Source organism: Manis pentadactyla, chromosome 10 (genome assembly GCF_030020395.1).
Source record: "Manis pentadactyla isolate mManPen7 chromosome 10, mManPen7.hap1, whole genome shotgun sequence".
In the NCBI taxonomy this organism is placed as follows: Eukaryota; Metazoa; Chordata; class Mammalia; order Pholidota; family Manidae; genus Manis; species Manis pentadactyla.
This window is the reverse complement of record NC_080028.1, coordinates 119,917,498-119,943,615: the sequence shown is the minus strand read 5'-3', so window position 1 is coordinate 119,943,615 and position 26,118 is coordinate 119,917,498. Positions and strand designations below refer to the sequence as shown.

General features: G+C 39.3%; 1 protein-coding gene across 2 annotated transcripts in view; it reads right to left on the bottom strand.

Annotated features, from left to right (window-relative positions):
- Window positions 1–26,118, bottom strand: part of TXNDC11 (thioredoxin domain containing 11) — an 80,942-nt gene that overhangs the window by 33,017 nt on the left and 21,807 nt on the right. For both annotated transcript variants that reach the window (XM_057487576.1, XM_057487577.1), the window contains one exon: window positions 15,091–15,184. In XM_057487576.1, the coding sequence (XP_057343559.1) occupies window positions 15,091–15,184 (94 nt within the window). Of the gene's footprint in view, window positions 1–15,090; window positions 15,185–26,118 lie in introns of those variants that run through there.

The following is a 26,118-nucleotide window of genomic DNA, read 5'->3' as shown; positions in this document are numbered from 1 at the left end:
GTACAACACAGAGAAGGCAAGTAGTGATTCTACAACATTTTGCTATGCTGATGGACAGTGACTGTAAAGGGGTTTATAGGGGAGACCTGATATAGGGGAGAGCCTAGTAAACATAATATTCGTCATGTAAGTGTAGATTAGTGATACCAAAAACAAAACAAAACAAAACAAACAAACAAAAAAAGGACTGTTCCTGTGTGGTAACCTCCAATGAGTTCTACAGAAGGGTATAAAGGGCATATACAAGTGTAGGCAAAGGGTCTGTTTGCGTTTATACAGAAATCAAAGCCTAATTGGGCTACCCTGAAAATGAACTAAGATACGATATGAAAGAGAACTTCCAACATCAGCACTCTCTGGAAGACTCATGCCAGAAGATGGTCATCAAGAAATCCCAACAAAGATCAACGCACTGCTACAGCTGCAGATGCACTCATCCCACCAGCTCCTGGACTTGCCATGGGAATGAAGGAGATATCTAAGCTGGCCTGTGCATACAGTGAAAAAACAAATTTGACTGGATCTATACTGTTGGAACTCAACCAAGAAGTTGGAGAAGTGCAAACTGTAGCGCTCCAAAATCTTACAACTACAGACTATTTACTGTTAAAAGAACATAAGGGGCCCCAGAAGATGACTGGTTAGCCAGAGACGGGTAAGATTCCTCAAGGGAGGAACAACCTAAGACAGGCACAGTCGCAGGGGGGTCATCAGGTGAGAAATTGGGGATCAACAGAGGTGAGGCTTAGAACCTCACCCTCCCTGTTCTGAGAGAAATCTTCTGCATATGTGGATGTTTTATTGCCCTTGTCTAGCTTGGATTAACACATAGTCTACGGGCACACACCTGATCATCTACATTTGCTCTCTCACAACACTAAACTATGTTTTCTACCTTTATGTTGTATCTACCTACCACTTCAGCATTTTATTAAAAATAATAAAGAGAGAAATGTGGTATCCACATATAAATCAAGTATAAAAATCAAATGTGTATTCATATTTGAACTGACTGTTTATAGTTCATAATGCATGAGCAAAACTAAAAGTTTCTGTGATGACTGCCCTTGTACTGTTCACCATGTAACTTAGTCACTATGTAAGAATTTGTTCTCCATGTAAGAACTTGTTCGTTATGCTTCAGAAGATTGGAGACTGATGAAAATTAGGCTTGGGGTGGATTAATGATTGTGCATTGAGCATTGACTCCCCTATACAGAATTTTATTGTTGTTAACAACCATTTGATCAATAAATATGAGAGATGCCCTAACAACAACAACCAAGAAAAAGTACACACTTCCAATTGTAAAATAAATAAGCAACCGGGATGTAATGTATAGCATAAGGAATATAGTCAAAATATTGTAACAACTTGGTATGGTGATAGCTGGTACTTAGAATTATCATATATATAAATGTTGAATCACTGTGTTGTACACCTGAAACTAATGTAATGTAATACTGTGTGTCAACTACCCTTCAATAAAAAATAATTATCTAAAAAAAAAAAAAAAAAAAAGAACATAAGGGATGTGAACATTCCCCAGGAATGGGTTGTTTTAATTTGTCTGATTTCTCTCAGACTGTTCAAGTTCAGTTGGACAATATCCACCATATCATAGATAAGTTTTCACAAATGCCTATGGTGCCTAACTGGTTTTCTCGGTTTCACTGGAGATGGCTGGTAATTACAGATATGCTTTGGTTATGTAACTATACTCCTATTATGTTAATGTGTGCGCAATTTAAGTAGTAGCTTAAAACCTATGCATGCTGAAGTTACTCTACAAGAAGATATGTCAAAGAAATAATCAATCTTCCCATGTTTTCTGCCGCCTGCTACTTCTGTAGCTTTTCTTCTTCCTTCCTAATTACAACCCTTAAATAGAATTCGTGCCTCATATCAAATTTACCGAGTATCATAATTCTTCCAAGTGGTAAAGATACCTCAAGACAAATGCTGGGCATAGAAGCCACAGGGCATAAATATGCAAAGAAATAAAAAGCTAACCATTTCAAACAATAAGGCTTCTCTCTCACTTACCAACTTTACATTTCCCTGTATGGCCCCGGAAGATGACTGGTTAGCCAGAGACGGGTAAGATTCCTCAAGGGAGGAACAACCTAAGACAGGCACAGTCGCAGAGGGGTCATCAGGTGAGAAATTGGGGATCAACAGAGGGGAGGCTTAGAACCTCACCCCCCCGTTCTGAGAGAAATCTTCTGCATATGTGGATGTTTTATTGCCCATGTCTAGCTTGGATTAACACATAGTCTACAGGCACACACCTGATCATCTATATTTGCTCTCTTACAACACTAAACTATGTTTTCTACCTTTATCTTGTATCTACCTACCACTTCAGCATTTTATTAAAAATAATAATAATAAAGAGAGAAATGTGGTATCCACATATAAATCAAGTATAAAAACCAAATGAGTATTCATATTTGAACTGACTGTTTATAGTTCATAATGCATGAGCAAAACCGAAAGTTTCTGTGATGACTGCCCTTGTACTGTTCACTATGTAACTTATTCATTATGTAAGAATTTGTTCTCCATGTAAGAACTTGTTTGTTATGCCTCAGAAGATTGGAGACTGACGAAAATTAGGCTTGGGGTGGATTAATGATTGTGCATTGAGCATTGACTCCCCTATACAGAATTTTATTGTTGTTAACAACCATTTGATCAATAAATATGAGAGATGCCCTCACAAAAAAAAAAAAAAAAAAAAAAAAAGGACAGACTTCCAATGGTAAAATAAATAAGTAACCGGGATGTAATGTATAGCATAAGGAATATAGTCAAGATATTGTAACAGCTTGGTAGGGTGATAGCTGGAACCTAGAATTATGTATATAAATGTTTTATCACTGTGTTGTACACTTGAAACTAATGTAATGTAATACTGTGCATCAACTACCCTTCAATAAAAAATAATTATCTAAAAAAAAAAAAAAAAGAAAATAATTAACAGCTTGACTATTTGCATGAGTGCAGCAAGAAGAGCAATTGATTACATAGGCTCTTTTAACCAGTGTTTTTAATCGGTCTTCTTACAAGGAAAGCAGATTCTTATTGAACTTATACAAATGAACAAAGTGCCATGAAATATAAAAATAGTCACTGAGAGTTTTTAGTGGTAGGGATCAGGTAGAAAGATAAAGTTTCAATTCTGCTTATAAAAATAGTCATTTACTAAACTGTTGTCAGCTCATTAGCAACATTTGAAACAAAAAGCCACAAAATCATCTTCCTTAGTTTACTTAATCCTATGTAACCAATACCTGTTCTGCTGAAATCTAGTTCTTTACTAGTTTAGGAGTAATAAAAAAACAGTGACTATAAATGACAAAAGACTTACAAATGACAATGGTTAAAGATCTGATGAGAGCTTACTATAAGACAGTTGACATAAGGCAATTTGGATATTTTTGTAACACAAAACATTCAGTAACAAAGTTTAGCATCATTCCCTTTGACAGTGCTTTCCAGGTAAATATACACCAGATACATAAGCCAAATTAGTCAAATATTTTCTTTGATAGGGAGAAAAAATTTCTCTGACATGTTCCAGTGGCCCTCTGGAAAATATCAGAGTTAACTAGAGGTAAAAGCACCTTTTTAAATTTGACTTTGGAAAGTTGTCAGGAGAAAGGTTCTTTGGCATTTGCTTAAATAGATTATAGGTTGCCATGAAGCAATACTTATCCATTTAACTAGAATGGCAACAAAATACTTCAAAGGCAGATACAGAAGTTTACACGGTTGTTAGCAAAGTTTAACTTTTAGTCCTTTAATATTAAGATCTCATTTTCTTAAATACTCAGACAAATCACTGAGACTTTAAGCATGAGAAACTATTTTGATAAAACAATTAGAAAACCTTTTACAATCTTTCAACATTAAGACTGACAGTTTAAGAAAACTTTGTCTTTTTTTTACAGCATCTTACTATGTTGATGGACAGTGACTGTGAACGGGGATGTGGGGGGGACTTGGTGAAGGGGGGAGCCTAGTAAGCATAATGTCCTTCATGTAACTGTAGATTAATGATAACAAAATAAAAGAAAAGAAAAAAAAAAGAAAACTTTGTCTTTTTAACTGAAAACAAAATTGTAATTTTGCTCTGTACTTGATATCGAGACTCATTAGCTTTAATTTCACATAGCATGACTACATCAATTTTTCCACAAGCTTTCTACAACTTTCCTTTTACAGTGTTCTCCCTCCTTAAATAAATAGCTGTACGTTAGAACAAAGTTACTTTCTTTTATTAAAAGACACATTTTTTAGCATGCAGAAATGTTTTCCTTATTACTTCAAGTAGTTTTAATTAAAATTTAAAATCATTAGGAACTTTAATTTTCAGTGAACATTGAGAAGTAGGCTATTGTAAACTGTTACACTAGCATTCTTTAGATTGACAAATTCATGAACACATTTTATAATTTCTGTAACTATAAGCTTTACAGCACAATCTCTCACTAAGTACAAAATATGTCTACGTAACTTAGCAAAACTTTAAGGTTTTAGGTTACTACAAAGATTCTCAGGCTGTTTGTAGGTATACACACTCTAGCACACTGTAATACATTAACACACTATTATTGAGATGTTTACTTGCTACACTTATTTAGTTTACTTATTCCTAACAAGTATGCTCACAAAACTTTTACCAAACAATAGACAAAGTCAAGCCTCTCTTTAAGCATTTTTTCTTGAAAGATTTAACAGATAACATCAACTTCAATGACTTTAGGTAAACTTAGGCAGCTGATAACCATAAGGACATGTCCATTTCAGTTTAATTTAAATTAGCATTAATGCTTAGTATCTTTTATTAGAATTTTCTGGAAGTTTTTAGAATGCCCAATTTTTACAAGCGTTTGTCTTTAAATCAATTTTTATTAGTACCATTGGAGGTAGAAAAATATTTTTCATTTATACACTTAGACACACAAACATACAGATTAGGACATAATGACTACAGTTAGCAACACTTTTCATAAAAGAACATATACACAAACTGATACAAAGATTTGAGTTACTAATATTTAATTGCCTTCTTTCTTTTTAGCTTATTTGACTAAAAGTATTTCAGTTTTCAGGAATACACTCTAAAGGTGAGCAGTTTACATAATTGGGTTAAGGTTTAGATGGCCCCAGACTAACAGGGCTGATGAAGGCTCTGAAATGATGGGGACTGTGTGTGTCCAGGGGGCTGGAATTGGAATCCAAGTACAATTCTAGCACCAGTTATTTAAAGCCAGGCTGTATTGCAGAAGATAAATTTCTTCCATTTCAGGCAGTCTAGTTTAAAAACCTCTCAATTTTTGAAGATAATGAACTCAATAAGAATAGATTTCCAGCAAAATAATTTAGAAAACTGGTTCCATATTGTAGTATACAGAATTTTTGACTATTTCCCTTCTTTGCATCAAAATATATTTAGCTGCATAATCTTATTATACCGTATAATTCTCTCAGGGGCCAAGCCTTTCTAATCAGAGACTTAAGACTGGTAGCGGACGTTAACTGTCTTATAAGTGGCTAATGGGTGCTCAGACACATTTTATGAGATATGAAGTACAGCATTTAGTCAGGAATAAGAGCAATCTCCTACTTTATAGTGGTGGGCATCAGGTTCCGTGAAACTGATGAAGTCAGGAGAGAGTTAGGAACATCCCCGGCCTCACTCAGAAGCCAAGGCGGCCTGAAGAAGCAGGATGGAAGTCAGAGAGACAGAAAGAGGGACACTCTCCTCATGGATACCCAGTCGGGCTGTCAGGGCCTGATTCCAGACACGCGGCCCTTTGAGAAGCCACTGAAGTGCAGCCTCAGCCTAGACTCTCGCAGGTGCCCACAGCCTTCCTCAGTCCCTCGCATCCAAGGAGAGGCCTCTGAAAGGGAATCCTGGCCTCTACTCAGGAGACTTTCCTGGCTCCCAAGGGAGACGGGGGATCCACTGAGGGAGACGCAGGGGAGCCTGTCACTCGAGACTTTGAGATCAGCAGCCGGGCTAGTACCATTTAAGTGGCTGATGAGCACCCGATGCTGGGTGCCATAGACAGCTTCCTTCTATGAGGGCAGTGAGAGAAAAGGCAGGCTTGGATGCCGATACTCACCTCCGAAGTTATCCCAGACGAGCCCCCAAAGATGATACCGGGATTCTTGTTTGCAGAGCTGATAAATGAACTTAGCAAACAGTCAAGGTAGGAGAGCGAAGGGGAGGCTTTTATTTAGAGACACAGTGAGAGGACAGACAGCTCCTGGCTCATGCTAGGAGACAAGCAAGCCTTGTACACATAATTTTGACAAATTGTAGGGCTGTTTAACATTCCTTGAGGAAGTACTTTCTATTGGAATCCTTGTGAAGGAGCTTGCAAATTTAAGGAGGGCACAGTAAAAGCAAACTTTTCCCTTTCTGCCACAGCTAAAGGAATTGTAAAAAAAAAAAAACAATCTTTAAGATCAATGATAACCATGTCCCAGTCTTTCGGAATCATATCTGGAGAAGGGAGGCCTTCTTGTAAAGGACCCATAGGTTTAAGGACTGCATTAGTTTGTCTTAAGTAATGTGAGTTTCCATTTTCCGGACTCTGTTTTATAACGAATACAGGGGAATTCCACGGGCTTGTGGAAAATTCTAATTTATTTAGCTGAAGCTGTTCTTGAACTAATGTGTGTAAGGCTGCCAGTTTTTCTTTATTGAGGGGCCATTGATCCACCCAAACAGGTACAGGGATAATGTTTCCCTGTCTGTGAGCCTTTTTGAAATCTCTTAATACATTACTCCAATCAGCTTGTCTGAGGGTTCCTTGTGGGGGCAACCAGTAACAATGTTTTTTAATGTATTTGTGAAGTTGAGCAAAATATTTTTTAGAAGTTTTTGCTCCTGCGGTTTTTAGGAGGGCACGGAGTAATTTTAAGTAATCCTCTGGTTATCTCTTTAGTTTCATGTGGGCCCTCTATAGTGTCCCTGACGTCTCGATCCTGTCCCTATGTACGCTTTCCAGGGGTCTTACTGGATCGACGATCTTCGGAGCCTTCCCGCTCTGAGTTTCAAGGGTCCCTGTTCAGGCACCACTTGTCGGTCCCCCCCTGCCTCTGTCCCACAGATAAGGGAGGAGACGTGATAAGACATCAAAGACCTGAAAGGGCCAGCCAGGGGACTCATGGCTTAACAGCGCAAGAGTCATGCCGAAAAGGCACTCCTCATATTTATTGAGCAAATGAACCAAACATCCAAAGAATTCTGAGTAGGGGGTTCAACACATGACCAACGCACAATCACTATCTGACCTTGAGTCCAGCCCTAGGGTGTGATGCTCCTCAAGGACACCGAAACCAGGTGAGGGCGGTCACGGGTTGTAGGAACTGTTTTGTCTTTACTCATTTTGTTACTGATCATGCATCAGGAGTTGTAGGAGAAACAATCAGGTCATACGCATTTGTACATTTGATTTCTATATTACTTGATTTATGTATTAATCCCATCAATCCCACATCAGTTCTCATTTAACCAAAGCACAATACTAAATCAATTTAAAGACCTCCCTTGTCTGTATTTCAGTTAAATTCTACCCCATTCCCTTTTTTTTACACCCTCAGAAAAGGAAAGACTTCACAAAAGACACATCTGCTTAGAAATCCATGCTCACCTCCATTTAGGCTGTTCTTAGGGTCTAGCATGGGGGTCACATGACTGTTCCCCTTCCTGCCCACTCCCCCAACCCCTGCCCCAAACAACCCCTTACAAATGCAACAACAATTCTTAGCACCCAGGCCTATAAAAACAGGGCCAAGGGCTGATGCACTTGCAAGCCTGGAGTGTCCTGTAGAGGCAACTGGGTGAAGCTCCCTTATCTCACAGATGGGGACTCTGAAGACAAGTGAGAAGAGCTGACAGGGTGGGCCACACAGCTGCCACTGAAATCATTTCTCAGGGGAGTCAGTCCCTGCCTAGGTGAACTTGTTAGAAGCTACCATTAGAGTCTGAGGAAAATGAGAAAACAATGCAGTTGCTAAGTTGGAGACACAGCCAACTAGTGCAACAGGGGTTCCAGGAAGGGGGTCAGTGGTATGCAAAGTTCCAACTGATATCCATAATGTGCCAGACATACACCAGCTAGGCAATACTTATAAATCCCACAAAATTTCAGCTGGCCCTTGACAAATCAGAAAAGTGGGTATATACTAGGGAAAGTCATTTTATCTAAAGCAAAGACCACGGGCAAAGGTCAGGAGGCAGGAATCACCACACTGTGCCACCTGCCTCATCTCAGGAGAGCACAGCAGTCAAAGGAGTAACCAGTCCTGGGTTCCCACTTCAGCTCATTTACTAGAATGTGAAAGACTGTTATCTTTGTTAACAAATTACCACAAACATAGTAGCCTAAACAACATAAATTTGTTTTGCAGTTCTGGAAGTCAGAAGTCCAAAATGGATGTCACTGGGCTGGTATCAAGGTGTGAGCTGGCATCAAGGTGTGAGCGGGCATGTTCCTTCTGGAGACCCAGGAGAATCCATCTTCTTGTCCTTTCCAGCTGCTGGAGGCTGCATGCATTTCTTGGCTTGTGCCTCCCTTCCAAGCGCAAAGCCAGCAGGGGCCAGACAAGTTTTCACACTGAATCACTTCGACACACTATTTTTTGCCTCTCTCCATTCCACTTACAGGGATCCTTCTGTTTACAGCGGGCCCACTCAGACAATCCAGGGTGATCTCCCTTTCTCAAGGTCAACTTATTAGCAGCCCAGTGCCCTTTGCAACCTCAACTTCCCCTTGCCAAGTAACAGAACATATTCACAGGCCCTGATGATTAGAATGTGGACATCTTCAGGGAATCATTATTCTGCGTACCACAGTGACCTTCAATCAGTTAACAACCTCCTCAGAGCCTGCATTTCCTCACCTGAGGTAATAATAACCCTAAAATAACAGCAGTTCCTACTTCAAAGAGTGGCAGCGCTGGATCGTCCAGGTGAAGTGCCTGACTAATGGAAGGGTTCAGTCCAGGATCAGCTTATCATGCTCAACTCCACATCAAAAGTGGTCATGTAGAGACCAGAACTGAGTTAGTCTGCATTGAATTGTTTCATAAACTGGTGACTTTGTTCTAGAGGTAATCCCTGAGAGTTTTTCAAGGTTTTAATGTTTTTGTTTGTCTATAAAAGTCTTAGCTTCAGAAGAAAAAAACTTGGAGAAAAAGAATGAACACACACACACATAGGATGACTTTAAAATGGTAGAAAATATCATAAAACAATTAGTGAAGATGATACAATTTTTCAAATACATGGCTTCAAGGAATCAAAATACCTACAAATGACCACTAAATTTGGTTCTGAGCCTCCTGTACACATTGTTTCCCCAACCACACCTATCTTCTGTTCTAGTTCCTTAAACTACAAGGAACACCATACCCTCCCTACCCCCAGCACTATCTCCTCTGAGCAGTCTTCCTGATATGATCTGAATGCCCACCTGCATGCTCCACTGAAGCATGTCACAGACCTGTCACCACACTCACATTGTGGGCCAGGCTGCCTGTTGGCCACACAAGCTGGTGGCACTACTGATGGCCAGGAATGAGTTTTATTCATCCTTACAGCTGTAGCACATAGTGGGTCCTCAAATGTTGGTTGAATTAATAGGTCATGCTTCTGAATCTAACATACAGTGCAGGGAGCTACTTTGGCTTTAGCTCTTATCTAGCAGCATTTACAAGGCTTAAAAGGTAAGTCATAATGGAAATGAAAGCATCTCCTATGAAATGTGATGACATTTTTTGCTAAAATAACAACAATATAGTTTAAAAGTCTGCTTCAGGTACAAGAACAAAAGTATAGAATTTCTAATGTTTATTCTCATGTATATTAGCACACAGAGAGACCCAGAATGCAGTTAGAAAAAGACTTCTTTCCATCCTCCATGAGTGAGCATATAGTGACAATGAATAATGAGATAATCTGAGAAAACCAGGTGATCCTAAAGCCTGTTCCACCCATGGAGGATTGTTAAACCTGATGCCTGGTCTAAACTCCCAGTAGTTAGACGCAGGAACCCAAGAAAATAAAGCAATCTGAGTCAACCTTGCCTAAGAAGCCAGTCTGGTGTTTTATCAACACCTTTAAGAATGTCACCTATAGGGTAAGAAAATCTTATCCTTCAGAACTCTTGATATAAAATTTCACAATCTAACAGCAAAGTGCTCCAGAAGAGCTTTATTCATCAATAAGGACACAGAGGAGGGCACATTTTGTGTGTCCTGACTCAATTCTACCAGTGAATCACAGGACCATCAGATGCCACCTGGTGGAGTAGAGGGATCTTACACTGGAATTAGTTCTTCCTCTGATAAAAAATTCCTCTTTAAAAAATTCATTGAAACAGTATTTCCCAAAGGTGTTCCTTAGAAAACTAATACGACAAGGTTCCCTTGCCAACTAGTTTAGGAATTCCTAAAGGTGGTAGAAGGGAATGGAAAGAATATCTTTAGTTAACAGTGTGGTGTATTTTCAAGGTGACATTTAAGTATCATGTGAATTTCAATTCAAATATTAGGATTCCAGTGTCAGGGGTCAATGAGAGTCAGTGGAAAGCAAGAATAAGAAGACTGGCCAGATAGGGGCCCCATCTAGTCCAACTGGGAGTGATTCCTACACACTGGGCTAGCAAACCTGAAAGGCCAGGCATGAGGAGCAGTGGAGGTGGTGGCAGGGGATCCAAACTGACCTAACACCTCAGTGCTAAAACCGTTCTCACCTGAGCAACTGAAAGGAAGTGTCCTTTATCACAGTCATTCATTTGACCTCTTAGCTACAACACTGGTCTAGCAGGGGGTGAAGTTGTAGTGAATCAAGAAAACAAAAATATTATCTGAATAAACCAGCTCAGATTCTGGTGGGAGACACACAGTCAGTTCTACAGCAAGAACACCATGCAGTACAAACAGAAGTGGGTATGGAGTGCTGCAGGAAACCAGAAGAAAAGACTTGGGTCCAATCATCCATCGTGTATATGCTCTCAAGAAGACACTCCTTACCTTAAGGGCTTTCAGACACATGGCTTTCTAATTAAGCTACTACAGACTTTATTACTTTATTCACACACAAACTATTCTACACATGATGAGGTCTTAAAAAATGCATTTTCCCTTATCTCCACCCTTTCCAATTTTACAGATAGACAAACTTACACACAGAAAATTTATTTTTTTTCTCAAGTTTATAGATCCCATCAGGGGCAAAAGATAAGGACCAAACACTGCTGGCTCCCAGGTCACTGCTTTCCCCACAGATGATATTTCATCCCTTTCATAGGTCAAATGAAAAACAGGATCAAAATTTGTTGCAAATTTTCTCTTTCTAAAAAGTCACTGAATTATAGCAGAATATAACAATATTTTACAAGAACACATTTTTAGAGCAAATAATGAAATAATCATAAGATGGAAAAAAATCAAATAAGCAACTTAAAAAATACTGACCCCCTACCTCTCCAAATTTTCTTTAGGCAAAAGAAGGAAGCCTGTCTGCCAAGATCAAATGTGAAGAAGTTCAAAGAGGAACAGGCGTTTCAGTCTGGGAAGAATGGAGAAGCACAAGAGACTAGTTTCCTCAGGATACGAAAATAAACGCAGACTTACTGGCCCACAGTTAATCACTCAGCACTCTGAAATGACTAAACATCAATGAGGTATGTGTAAGACCTGTTATAAATAATTTAAAGGTCTGAATAAATGGATAATCATGCTGTGATCCCAGAAAGGGGAACTAAATGTTATGAACATGTCAATTACCTCTAAGTCAATTTACACACGTAATACAATTCCAACTCAAATCCAGCCAAGTAGATGGATGGATATAAAATAATATTCCATAAAATACAAGAACTAGAGGAAGCAAAGTCCAGATTTTACTAGGTAATAACTTACAAAGCGAGAAGTGAACTTACATTTATTTACTCATACAAAACGAAGTATCTAGAACAACAGAAAACACACAAATAAACACAATTACCTGTAAGAAAATATTTTGTGATAAAGCAGGCATCTGATGATTATCTGAGAAATCAGTAACAAAGGGTTACTGACCACACCACCTAACAGGCAGGTAGGTGTACACAAACCGACAAATCAACACCAAGACTGGGATCAACAGGTGAAGGACATGGGCAACTGGGATGAAAGGAAATACTTAAAATAACAAAGAGAAAGCAGTCAATGTGAAATGCTGAGGTAAATTTTCCCTAATTTCCTTTAATATCAATCATCAGACTAACAATCTTAACCAGATCATATGACTCCCCTCTTAAAACATCCCCAGCCCCTAGAAATGATGTTTCATTTATGGTGCATTCTAAAAATATTTGCAGACTGATGGCCACCTAGCTTCAAGAAGCAAATGTCAGAGTGACTGGCTATTTCTAAGAAAAAAAAATTTTTTTAATCGTTAAGGCAATGGAGACACATGCATTTGTAAATGCCTGTGGCTTGTTGAACAAGGACATCTGCTTTCTACCACAACAGTCTAAACACTTCTTCAGTTAAGTCCTCTATAACCAAATGTTAAGTGTGTCAAATGTTTCTCAGGCCTCAATTTGTATACACAATCTAAACACTACAGTGACCTAGAATTTACATTTCAAATTGTACCGTTAAGAAAAAAGCGTGCATGTTTCTCTTACTGAACATCTGCTATTAATAGTAAGTAAAGCACCATGGGACTTCAGGATAGGAGAAAGGAAAGGGGAGAAAATCCCAGATGCCCAGGGCGAGATTTATTTCAGGTAATCCCTCACAGCACACGTATTAGAGAAAAACCAGCACTCCAAACTTGTCTTTTCCTCTAAAAATGGTTTAAGTTTAAGGGGGGCGGGGGGGCGAACTCACAAAAATGGTGTGAAAAATGATTTATTAGAATGAATCTCAGCTCTTGCAAAGCTCATATGTTAACAGGATTTTACAAGATAAGAAAGAAACATAGGAAAAATAAATTGGACTAGATTTATTCTAAGAAATTTCATGTCATCATTTGTGAAATTTAGTCATTTGAACAAAGAGGTCCATTTTGTACCTTCAAGTCGTTTTTACCCATTTATCCCTTCCTTTATAAAAAGAAAAAACGGAGAAAAAAGGTTACTATCTTGTACTTAGATTTTCCCAAAAAGAAGCAAAATTTTGGAAATCTCTAAATGAGAAAAAGTATTTTAAGATCAATCAGCACACAATATAAGCTAGCCAGATAACAAAACATCCTTCCATGATCTTCGAATATCCTCTTCAGCTCAAGAACTTGAGTGCTACCATCATTTTAGTAAATGACTCCAGATTACCCTGTTATATATAACCTTCAACTGGGATCTTCTTTGAAGGGCTTTTTGTCAGTTTTCTAAGATTTTTGAGTATCTGCTTCTTAAGCTATTCAAGTTGGTAGTATTTTTTTTTTTAAGTTCAAACTCTGACTAGGTTTTTTTGGTCACCTGAGGCAGCTCAGTCTTTCAAGTGGGCAGAAGAAATGCTTATTGGATGGCTTGATTTCCTCTCAAAATGTCCCCAGATGAGAAACAAGACTACAGGAGATTCTCCATGCATAAAACCTTAAGACAAGGTATATATTAAAACAGCCATCATTTAATTGTTTGGTGTACTAACAATATACTATTATAATACCAAACAAAAATACTGAAGCAGTCTAATATCCAGTAATGGAAGGATGATTATGTATTTTTGGCTCATCTCCTAGGGGAAAGATGATATGGTATGGCCGTCAGTCTGATCACTCACTGGACAAAGAGTGACTGAGCCCCTGCTACATGCCAGACAGTGAAGAAAGAACACAGAACTGAAGACACATGGCCCCTGCCCTCCAAAATCTCCAAGTCTGGGGGAGAAGACAGACATTAAACAAGCAATTTCGTAACTACATACGTAAGTACAAACTATGTTAAGTTCTATGAAAGAAAACAGGTTACCCAACTGAGACTGGTGGAGAGACTATGGAAGTTATAGTTGAGCTGAAGGATGAATATGGGTCTGATAGGTGAGGGTGGGGAGGTACAGGGCACATTTCAGGCAGTAGTGGCACATTCAAAGACCTACCAAGGAAGAAGGAACGCAAGTGGTCCCGGTTAAGTATCCACTGGTCTAGTCCGGGGAGGGAAAGGGGCCTGAACCAGAGTAGGAAAAAAGGGGATGCACACAGGTGAACAGATGAGAGTAAAGCTAACAAAAGTGACAGGAGGTCATGACTGATATTGAGAAAGAACATGGAGCACATGAAAAAGTGGGGAGGATATAACATTTAATTTAAAAAGTAGGACCTCAAATAATATAATGATTCAGTGAAGTAAAAAAACAACAACAACAACAAAAGTGGACTTGAGACTAGTGAACCCGGCAGTACTCTTAGGCTGTAACACAGCATGATTTTCATAATTGGTAGAAATACTTCTTGAAGGAAATGTACTCTTAAATTATGGTACATCCAACTGACATATAACCACTAAAAGCTTTGGCCAAAACTTCTAACTTGTACTCGAAAGATTTTTCCAAAAAAAAAAGGCAGTATTTTGGAAACCTCTGAATGAAAAAGTATTCTAAAATGAATTATTAGCGCACAAAATAAGCTAGCCAGACAAAACATCCTTCTGTAATCGTCAAATATCCTCTCCAGCTCAAGAACTTGAATGCTACCATCATTTTAGTGAATGACTCCACATTACCCTTTTATATATAATCTTCAATTAGGATCTTCTTTTAGTTTCCTAAGATTTTTTAGTATTCGATTCTTGTAACACACAAAAAAAAACAGAATGACATAATAAATTTTAAAGTGAAAAATATATAATTGTAGACACCATATGGGCAAGCTACACTTTTAAAAAGCTAAACATTTAAGAGACCAGATTTGAAACAACAGAGTATTTACTGTTTGCCCACAGAACACAAAACAATGGAATTACTTAATAGAAATAGAGGAAAAAGAATCAATATAATCACAGAGATAACATGCAAAAGGTAACAGTACACATGCACTGCATGTGTATCAATGTCTTTAATATGAATCATTTTTACCTTTCTTTAATGAATGTAACGCTGAAGTGAAGAAGGTCAAATAACCAGGAGGCTGGGGTGAGCCGCTGAACTCAAAGTACCCGAGGACTCCAGGCTGCAGCAACAAGAGCAGAATTAGGTGACTGATGTGTCACCAGTCACTGTGTAAAGGGGCATACTTTAAAACAAGAAGATACGCCATTATAACTTGACAACTGCAATTTGTGTCATTTCATTTTTTAAAAAAGCCTAACCACATGAAAAGCTGCAGGTTAGGGCTGCTCTCTCCCCCATTTCATTTAGCCAACACACAGGGATGACGACGCAGCAGCTTTCAGAGTCAATTCACAGCCCAAACTTCCTTCCCTCTCCCTAACTAGGTCTTTCCACCCTCTGCTGACAGTTCTCCTAGAACCCTTGTTTGAAACCTCATCACAAGGTTCAAGTACTGTTTTTACCCACTCCAGGCAAGCTAGGTCAATAATTTCTTTGTAACGTTACTTCAATTTTTTTCCTTTCACCTCCTCTCCATCCAAACACACCTTCACACTATGGAAATCAATCACCTTAAATCTGATTGGCTCCACTTGTGTTCAAGGTCACCCTTCAAAGGACACTTTTCTCTCCAGAACTCAGCAGCATCCCACAATGGCAGCCCCCCTTTTATGAAGTCCAGAGAGCCTCTTGCTCTTCTACTCCCACAACTTTATTTCCACCTGCTCATTCCGTTTCTCTAAGCTTTAGCAAAGAATGCCCCTCCACTCCACCAAACCTATTACTGTCCCCTATCAAATACAGTCTTCCTGTTCAGAGTAAGTCCTTCCTTCTTTGAAGGCCCCGTGGCATGCTTTCTGCCCAGTTTTATTCTGTAATAATCCTGTTTGTCTTAAAAGCCAATCTGAGATCCCTGAGGAAAGAGAGCTGGGCTTGCAGTCAGGAGACCTAAGTGGAATGATCTTGGGTGAACCCTTCAATGTGATGCCTCAGCTTCCATTTGCCGAGCAAATGAGGACAGTTCACCATGGGGCTACTAAGAATGAGCTTGATGAACTACGAAGCACTAGGCAAATGTAAAGAATTCTTTCTGTCTCTGAAGCATGTAACACCATGCTCCTAATAAATAACTGTGGAGCTGATCTCATCACTGGGACAAAATCAGATCCAAAGGGTAAAGTACAAATTTAATTTGTTGGTAGAGTTTTAAATCGCTATGATATTTAAAAGAGGAAAATTCTGATCTGTAATGGAACATACTTTCACATGTAAATCATTTGCTGCTTCTCATATGATTCAGTTTTATAATAAATCAACTGGTTTTCAGTCTGGTAGAAACTAAGAATGTTTAATCCTAACATCTAAAAAAAACCCAGCAAATAACCAATTTCTCAAACTGAGGAAATCAGAAAGCATAGTTATTGAAAACACGATTTTCTTTTGCTACACTCCTTCAAAATGTTTTTAACAAGCCAATCTAGAATTCGCTTACAGCAGAATTACACAATCTGGGTTCTTAAGGTTTAATTAAACCAAGCTATGAAGATCTTAATAAGCCTTTCTACCATGAACAAAGGGAAGACAAAGTCTTCAGAAATTATAGTCACTTAGTCAATACTGGACACAAGGTAACAAAAATGGAAACTAATAGACTCGTCTGAGTTTCTTTAAATTCTGACCAATATCCTAAACCAAACCAAATGGAATAAATTCATTCTAAATATTAATAAATGTTTCATGGTTAAAATTAAATGAGTTGAATTTTAGCTCTCTTTTCATGTCATGGTACCTCAGCTGGCTGCACAGCAGACATATGGCCCAGAAACATGTCTATCTCCATGCATGTGCACTATATGTGTTTATGTATACACACACACACATGTACATACATTAATAGAGGTAAAAATTTTTTTGAATTCTGAGTCTTCAAGGGAAACCCAAATTAAACCTTTATCCGAATAAAGGCTGGGTCCTCTGTGGATATTTCCACAGCGCGAGAGTTCACTTCTGTTGATGGCATCACTGCTTTGATCTTCCAAGGGGCCACGTAGGCTGGATGAAGCAGCCTCTACCTTCAGAAGAACTGGTATTGGAATTTTCAAGTAGTTTGACCAAAAAAATTCCAAAAACAATACAAAGCAAACAACCCCACAAGCAAAATTATTTTCACTGCCCAAGAAGATCATAAGATTCCGTAACCATATGAGATGATTAAAGGCTGTGTAAGTTAAAAATATTAGCTATTTAAAAGACAAGAAATGGGCAAAGTATATTTTAAGTGCTGTTTTTGAAATATTCACAATTTTGTGATGGCCTGTATTAAATTTTTTTAATTGGCATATTTGAGAATGTAACTTAAAATTAGTATTATAAAATAGTAAAAAGAGGAAATAAAGTGAAGTGATAGTTACCTGTTTAATTCTACAGCAAACTTATCAATTAAAACCGAGTAAACTGGCTCTGGTTATGCTTTAGGTAAAACAAATTTTGTAACTATTTCCCCGAAGTGTCAGTGTCTCCCCAACAGAAGCTGTATTTGAGAAAGTATTACATATTTCAGTTTCCTCAACAGTTCTTTCTTAAATCTGGAAAAAAGGGGAGTTTGAGGAACAAAATGTAGCATATTCACGTACACGGACCTTTCTAGGTCAAGCCCCTTGCTTGCTCAGCTGCAAAGAAAGGAAGGGGCTGCTGGTTCAAAGCAGACAAGCCTAACCCTGCCTCGTTACTTCTGAGGGTCTCCGTTAGATGCACGGCAGAGGACAGAAGCTGGCCTGAAGCTGGCTCCAAGTCGGGGTGCAAGCCCTGCTAGGACTAGGACACGGGTGTCTTCTTCACCCTGATGCTTACTAAGGAGTAAAGATCATCCAACTCCAGGTCTGAACTGCAGGGTTATATGGGTTCACCCCCACATGCATAAACACCTACTAGGTAAACAGTCATAGGAACTCAACTGCCAGTGGTCCTTTTTCCTTCAACTGTCCAAAGAATAGAAGGTTTAATCAGGACACACAATAGTAGCAAGACACCTCCAGGACCTCATCTCCTATGACATGCCCCTCTGCTCCCGCCCCACCAGTCCTTTTCCTTCCTCAGGACCTTTACACTTACTGTCTCCACCTCCTAGAGTGCTTTCTCCAAATTCCCCAGTGCTGGGTCACATCACACAGGCTTCACTTTAGGTTTCTGTTCAAATGCCATTTCCTCAGAGACTATAAAATTGTTACACCCTACCTCCGTGCCCTAAAGCTATCATATCACACTTTGTTTTTCTCTGTAGCATTTATTATCTGAGATTACCTTGTATTATTCATTTCCTAGAGTTGCTATAACAAATTATTACAAACTTGGTGGCTTAAAACAACATAATTTATTCTCACAGTTCTGGAGACTAGAGACCCCAACTCAAGGCAGCAGGGCTGTGCCCTGTCTGAAGGCTCGTGGAGAGATGCCCTCCTTGCCTTTTCCTAGCTCCTGGTGGACCCAGGCCTTCCCTGCCTGGGGATACATCACTCCCATCTCTGCCTCTGTCTTCTATCCTGCATTGCTGTGTCCTCTCCTCTTCTTATAAAGACTTCAATCACTGGATTTAGGACCCACCCTCAATCCAGGATGATTTCACCCTGAGATCCTTAACGAATGACATCTGTAAATACCCTCCTCCCAAATGAGGCCACATTCTGAGGTTTCAGGTGGACAGGACACTACTCATGCCCCTACACCTGTTTTCCTGTTTAGTGTCTATCTCCACGTTATAACTTATAAAAACAGAGGCTTTCCGTTGTTCATCACTTTATTTCCAGCTCAGAGAGTGCCTGGCGCAGAGCAGGCACAAGATAAAACATTTGTTATTGAATGAATGGGGATGCGAAGATAAATTAGACACAGCTCCTCCACCAAGTTTACAGCTTGGAGATGAACAAAGCATGATGAGCGCCAGATTGGAACTTGACCCAGCTTGTGTGTTTTCAATTCCATTCCACGATGGAGGGTATATACAGTACCTGCTACAATGATGAGCTGGAAAACAGGCTATTTGTAGTAGAGCAGCAAGTTTTCATCAGCACAAAGTATTTCTTTCCTGCCTGAGCACCATTTGCATGAGGCATGAATTTCAAGACGGTGCACACACCCTCTAGTGGCCATGAGAATACTTAACTCACTGTGTTTCTACTCCATGAAAATTGTATAATTTCCACACTAAAGTTAACTCACACCCATACAATTTAAAACTACTTACATTTCTATAAAACTATGAATTGACAGAAACAGGATCTACTTATTTGTTCAACATTCAAAGTAGACTTTTGCTAACAAACAATAGGAGAACAGCAGGTGCCAGGCATTCCACCAGGTTTTTCTCCAAATGTGCAGGTTTTCTGTCACCAGGCAATTTACCTAATGCCCTGCTTCACCCTCCAAAAGATTCCCAAGCCTTTTCCAACCTCACTTAAATTCAAAACAATTTCATTTGCCAAAAATGCTAAGAATAAATGAATGAATGCATACTAAATCACTAGTCTTAAATGGATAAACAAGGAAATTCATGAAAAGATTTGGAAAATATTTTGGTTGCAGATACCAGAATTATAAATGATACTGTTGCATTTGGTGGGTAGATAGATATCAAGGTACAAATTAAATGATTCTGTCATGTGCTTTAAAAAATAAAAAAGAAAGCATAAGCATACTGAAGTAACAATTACTGTTACCTAAACCTAAATAAATATCGAAATTAGAAGAGCCATAAAACCTGATTGTATAATGGACATTACCATTACTCAGCCCTATTACCTTTCCTAATCAACTTAATGTGCATCCACCAAACCAAAAATGACACTAAGACATGTTGTCCACAAGGAATAAACCACATTTTCTTATAAGAACCCTCAAGGAACAGGGATTCTAAACTGGATAAATGAAGCAAGTAGAACATATTAAATGATTTGCAATGAGATGACTTAGAGCTCTTGATCTCCCTCTCCATTGACAAATTCACTTCAGTTTTTAGCTACATTCATTATTTTTTTTATTAAGGTATGTTGATATACACTCTTATCAAGGTTTCACATGAAAAAACAATGTGGTTACTACATTTACCCATATTATCAAGTCCCCACCCATACCCCAATGCAGTCACTGTCCATCAGTGCAGCAAGATGCCACAGATCCACTATGTGCCTTCCCTGTGCTACACTGTTCTCCCCGTGACCCCTCACACCATGTGTACTAAACCTAATACCCCTCAGTCCGCTTCTCCCTCCCACACCCCTCCCCTTTGGTAACCACTAGTTAATTCTTGGAGTCTCTGAGGCTGCTGCTATTTTGTTCCTTCAGATTTGCTTCATTGTTATACTCCACAAATGAGGGTAATCATTTGGCATTTGTCTTTCTCCGCCTGGCTTATTTCACTGAGCATAATGTCTTCCAGCTCCATCCATGGTGTTCCAAACGGTAGGATTTCTTTCTTTCTTATGGCCGAATAGTATTCCATTGTGTATATGTATCACATCTTCCTTATCCATTCATCTACTGATGGACACTTAGGTTGCTTCCATTTCTTGGTTATTGTATACAGTGCTGCGATAAACATAGCGGTGCATCTGTCTTTTTGAATCTGAGAAGTTGTACTAGTTGGGTAAATTCTAAGGAGTGGGATTCCTGGGTCAAATGATATTTCTATTTTTAGTTTTTTGAGGAACCTCCATATTGCTTTCCACAATGGTTGAACTAGCTTACATTCCCACCATCAGTGTAGGAGGGTTCCCCTTTCTCCGCATCCTTGCCAGCATTTGTTGTTCTTAGTCTTTTTGATACTGGCCATCCTTACTGGTGTGAGGTGATATCTCATTGTGGTTTGGATTTGCATTTCCCTGATGATTAGTGATGTGGAGCATCTTTTCATGTGCCTGTTGGCCATCTGAATTTCTTCTTTGGAGAACTGTCATTGGGTTATTTGGCTTTTTGGGTGTTGAAGCCTGTGAGTTCTTTATATATTTTGGATACTGACCCCTTGTTGGATATGTCATTTACAAATATATTCTCCCATACTGTAGGATGCCTTTTTGTTTTGTTGATGGTGTCCTTTGCTGTACAGAAACTTTTTAGTTTGATGTAGTCCCATGAGTTCATTTTTGCTTTTGTTTCCCTTGCTCGAGGAGATGCATTCAGGAAGAAGTTGCTCATGCTTATATTCAGGAGATGTTTGCCTATGCTGTCTAAGAGTTTTATGGTTTCATGACTTACATTCAAGTCTTTGATCCATTTTGAGTTTACTTTTGTGTATGGGGTTAAACAATAATCCAGTTTCATTCTCTTGCATGTAGCTGTCCAGTTTTGCCAACACCAGCTGTTGAAGAGGCTGTCATTTCCACATTGTATATTCATGGCTCCTTTATCATATATTAATTGACCATATATGGTTGGATTTATATCAGGGCTCTCTATCTGTTCCATTGGTCTATGGGTCTGTTCTTGTGCTAGTACCAAATTGTCTTGATTACTGTGGCCTTGTAGTAGAGCTTGAAGTTGGGGAGCATAATGCCCCCAGCTTTATTCTTCCTTCTCAGAATTGCTTTGGCTATTCGAGGTCTTTTGTGGTTCCATATGAATTTTAAAACAGTTTTCTCTAGTTCACTGAAGAATACTGTTGGTATTTTGATATGAATTGCATTGAACCTATAGATTGCTTTAGGCAGAGCTGGCCATTTTGACAATATTAATTCTTCCTATCCATGAGCACGGGATGTGTTTCCATTTATTGGTATCTTCTTTAATTTCTCTTAAGAGTGTCTTGTAGTTTTCAGGGTATAGGTATTTCATTTCCTTGGTTAAGTTTATTCCTAGGTATTTTATTCTTTGTCTGATTGCCGTGGCTAGGACCTCTAGTACAATGTTAAATAACAGTGGGGAGAGTGGGCATCCCTGTCTAGTTCCCGATCTCAGCGGAAATGCTTTCAGCTTCTCGCTATTCAATATAATGTTGGCTGTGGGTTTTTCATAGATGGCCTTTATTATGTTGAGGTACTTGCCCTCTATTCCCATTTTGCTGAGAGTTTTTATCATGAATGGATGTTGAACTTTGTCAAATGCTTTTTCAGCATCTATGGAGATGATCATGTGGTTTTTGTCTTTCTTTTTGTTGATGTGGTGGATGATATTGATGGACTTTCGAATGTTGTGCCATCCTTGCATCCCTGGGATGAATCCCACTTGGTCATGGTGTACGATGGTTTTGATGTATTTTTGAATTCGGTTTGCTAAAATTTTGTTGAGTATTTTTGCGTCTACGTTCATCAGGGATATTGGTCTATAGTTTTCTTTTTTGGTGGTGTCTTTGCCTGGTTTTGGTATTAGGGTGATGTTAGCTTCATAGAATGAGTTTGGGAGTATCCCCTCCTCTTCTATTTCTTGGAAAACTTTAAGGAGAATGGGTATTATGTCTTCCCTGTATGTCTGATAAAATTCCGAGGTAAATCCATCTGGCCCGGGGGTTTTGTTCTTTGGTAGTTTTTTGATTACCGCTTCAATTTCGTTGCTGGTAATTGGTCTGTTTAGATTTTCTGTTTCTTTTTGGGTCAGTCTTGGAAGGTTGTATTTTTATAGGAAGTTGTCCATTTCTCCTAGGTTTCCCAGCTTGTTAGCATATAGGTTTTCATAGTAGTCTCTAATAATTCTTTGTATTTCTGCGGGATCTGTTGTGATTTTTCCTTTCTCATTTCTGATACTGTTGATTTGTGTTGACTCTCTTTTCCTCTTAATAAGTCTGGCTAGAGGCTTATCTATTTTGTTTATTTTCTCGAAGAACCAGCTCTTGGTTTCATTGATTTTTGCTATTGTTTTATTCTTCTCAATTTTATTTATTTCTTCTCTGATCTTTATTATGTCCCTCCTTCTGCTGACCTTAGGCCTCATTTGTTCTTCTTTTTCCAATTTTGATAGTTGTGACATTAGACCGTTCATTTGGGATTGCTCTTCCTTTTTTAAATATGCTTGGAGTGCTATATACTTTCCTCTTAAGACTGCTTTTGCTGCGTCCCACAGAAGTTGGGGCTTAGTGTTGTTGTTGTCATTTGTTTCCATATATTGCTGGATCTCCATTTTGATTTGGTCATTGATCCATTGATTATTTAGGAGCGTGTTGTTTAGCCTCCATGTGTTTGTGAGCCTTTTTGCTTTCTTTGAACAGTTTATTTCTAGTTTAATGCCTTTGTGGTCTGAAAAGTTGGTTGGTAGGATTTCAATCTTTTGGAATTTACTGAGGCTCTTTTTGTGTCCTAGTATGTGGTCTATTCTGGAGAATGTTCCATGTGCACTTGAGAAGAACGTGTATCCTGTTGCTTTTGGATGTAGAGTTCTGTAGATGTCTATTAGGTCCATCTGTTCTAGTGTGTTGTTCAGTGCCTCTGTGTCCTTACTTATTTTCTGTCTGGTGGATCTGTCCTTTGGAGTGAGTGGTGTGTTGAAGTCTCCTAGAATGAATGCATTGCATTCTATTTCCTCCTTTAGTTCTGTTAATATTTGTTTCAGGTATGTTGGTGCTCCTGTATTGGGTGCATATATATTTATAATGGTTATATCCTCTTGATGGACTGAGCCCTTTATCATTATGTAATGTCCTTCTTTGTCTTTTTTTACTTTCTTTATTTTGAAGTCTGTTTTGTCTGATACCAGAATTGCAACACCTGCTTTCTTCTCTCTGTTGTTTGCTTGAAATATCTTTTTCCATCCCTTGACTTTAAGTCTGTGTGCGTCTTTGGGTTTGAGGTGAGTCTCTTGTAAGCAGCATATGGATGGATCTTGCTTTTTTATCCATTCTATTACTCTGTGTCTTTTGATTGGTGCATTCAGTCCATTTACATTTAGGGTGATTATTGAAAGGTATGAATTTATTGCCATTGCAGGCTTTAAGTTTGTGGTTACCAAAGGTTTAGGGTTAGCTTCTTTACTGTCTTACTGTCTAACTTAACTCGCTTGTTGAGCTATTATAAACACAATCTGATGATTCTTTATTTCTCTCCCTTCTTATTCCTCCTCCTCCCTTCTTCATATGTTGGGTGTTTTGTTGTGTGCTCTTTTTAGGAGTGCTCCCATCTAGAGCAGTCCCTGTAGGATGCCCTGTAGAGGTGGTTTGTGGGAGGCAAATTCCCTCAACTTTTGCTTGTCTGGGAATTGTTTAATCCCTCCTTCATATTTAAATGATATTCGTGCTGGATACAGTAGTCTTGGTTCGAGGCCCTTCTGTTTCATTGCATTAAGTATATCATGCCATTCTCTTCTGGCCTGTAGGGTTTCTGTTGAGAAGTCTGATGATAGCCTGATGGGTTTTCCTTTGTAGGTAACCTTTTTTTTCTCTCTGGCTGCTTGTAATACTTTGTCCTTGTCTTTGATCTTTGCCATTTTAATTATTATGTGTCTTGGTGTTGCCCTCCTTGGATCCCTTGTCATGGGAGTTCTGTGTACCTCTGTGGTCTGAGAGGCCATTTCTTCCCCTAGTTTGGGGAAATTTTCAGCAATTATTTCTTCAAAGACATTTTCTATCCCCTTTTCTCTCTCTACTTCTTCTGGAATGCCTATGATTCTTAAATTATTTCTTTTATATTGATCACTCAGCTCTCTTAAAATTCTTTCATTCCTGGAGATCCTTTTATCTCTCTCTGCATCAGCTTCTCTGCGTTCCTGTTCTCTGTTTTCTAGTCCATTAATGGTCTCTTGCATCTCGTCCATTCTGTTTTGAAGTCCTTCCAGAGCTTGTTTTATTTCTGAATTCTCCTTCCTTAGTTCTTGCATATTTCTCTGCAAGTCCATCAGCATGGTTATGACTTTTGTTTTGAATTCTTTTTCAGGTAGACTGGCTAAATCTATCTCCCCAGATTCCTTCTCAGGGGAAGATGTAGCAGATGCCGAAGCTGTCTGGGTTAGTCTTGTCTGAATCATATTTTTTTGCCTTTTCATGTTGACAGGTGCTATTGACTGTCAGCTGGGAGGGCCAAAATTTTCACTTACTACTGGCCTTTCTTTACTGGGGCAACTGCGACCCCTAGTGGCTTGTGTTGGGTAATTGCGTGTAGAGTGGGTCTTTGTGTCTTGCCTGGCCGGAAGGGAGAAATTTCCCTTTCTGTGGGCGGAATTTGTCTCAGGCTGCTTCTCTGCTTTCGCAGCGCCCGGTGGGGTGATGGATGGGGGGGCTGCTTGACTGTTTGCCTCCGTGAGGGGTCTCAGAGCTGTTGCCCAGGGGGTTAGTGCACCCGGTTTTCCCTGTAATTTCCAGCTGCTGTACTGTGACCTGGGTTGTTTCCGTCAAGCTGTTAAGTCCCTGTCCCTTTAAGACTTTCAAAAAAGCCCCCGCTTTTCTTTGTCACAGGGGCATCAGCTTCAGCACCCGCTCTGAGGTCTACCCCCTGTTCTCCCAGTATCCAGGGCCCCCTGGGCATATACTGTGTCTGCGCTCTGGCCCGGATGGCTGGGGCTGGGTGTTCGGCAGTCCTGGGCTCCGTCTCCCTCCCGCTCTGCCTATTGTTCTCCCGCCGGGAGCTGGGGGGAGGGGCGCTCGCGTCCCGCAGGGCCGGGGCTTGTATCTTACCCCTTTCACCAGTCGCTGGGTTCTCGCTGGTGTAGCTGCAGTCTGGCCACTGTCCTGCGTCTTCTGGTCTCTCTTTTAGGGCTAGTTGTGTTTGTTGTATTTTCAAAAGTATATATGTTTTTGGGAGGAGATTCCCACTGTCCTACTCACGCCGCCATGTTGGCTCCGCCTCGTATTTTATTCTTTTTGATGCAATTGTGAATGGAATTGTTTCCCTGATTTCTCTCTCTGCTAGTTCATATAGGAATGCCACAGATTTCTGTGTATTAATTTTGTATCCTGCAACTTTGCGGAATTCAGATATTAAATATAGTAGTTTTGGAGTGGGTTCTTTATGGTTTTTTTATGTACAGTATCATGTCATCTGCAAACAGGGACACTTTAACTTCTTCCTTGCCAATCTGGATGCCTTTTATTTCTTTGTGTTCTCTGATTGCCATGGCTAGGACCTCCAGTACTTTGTTAAATAGAAG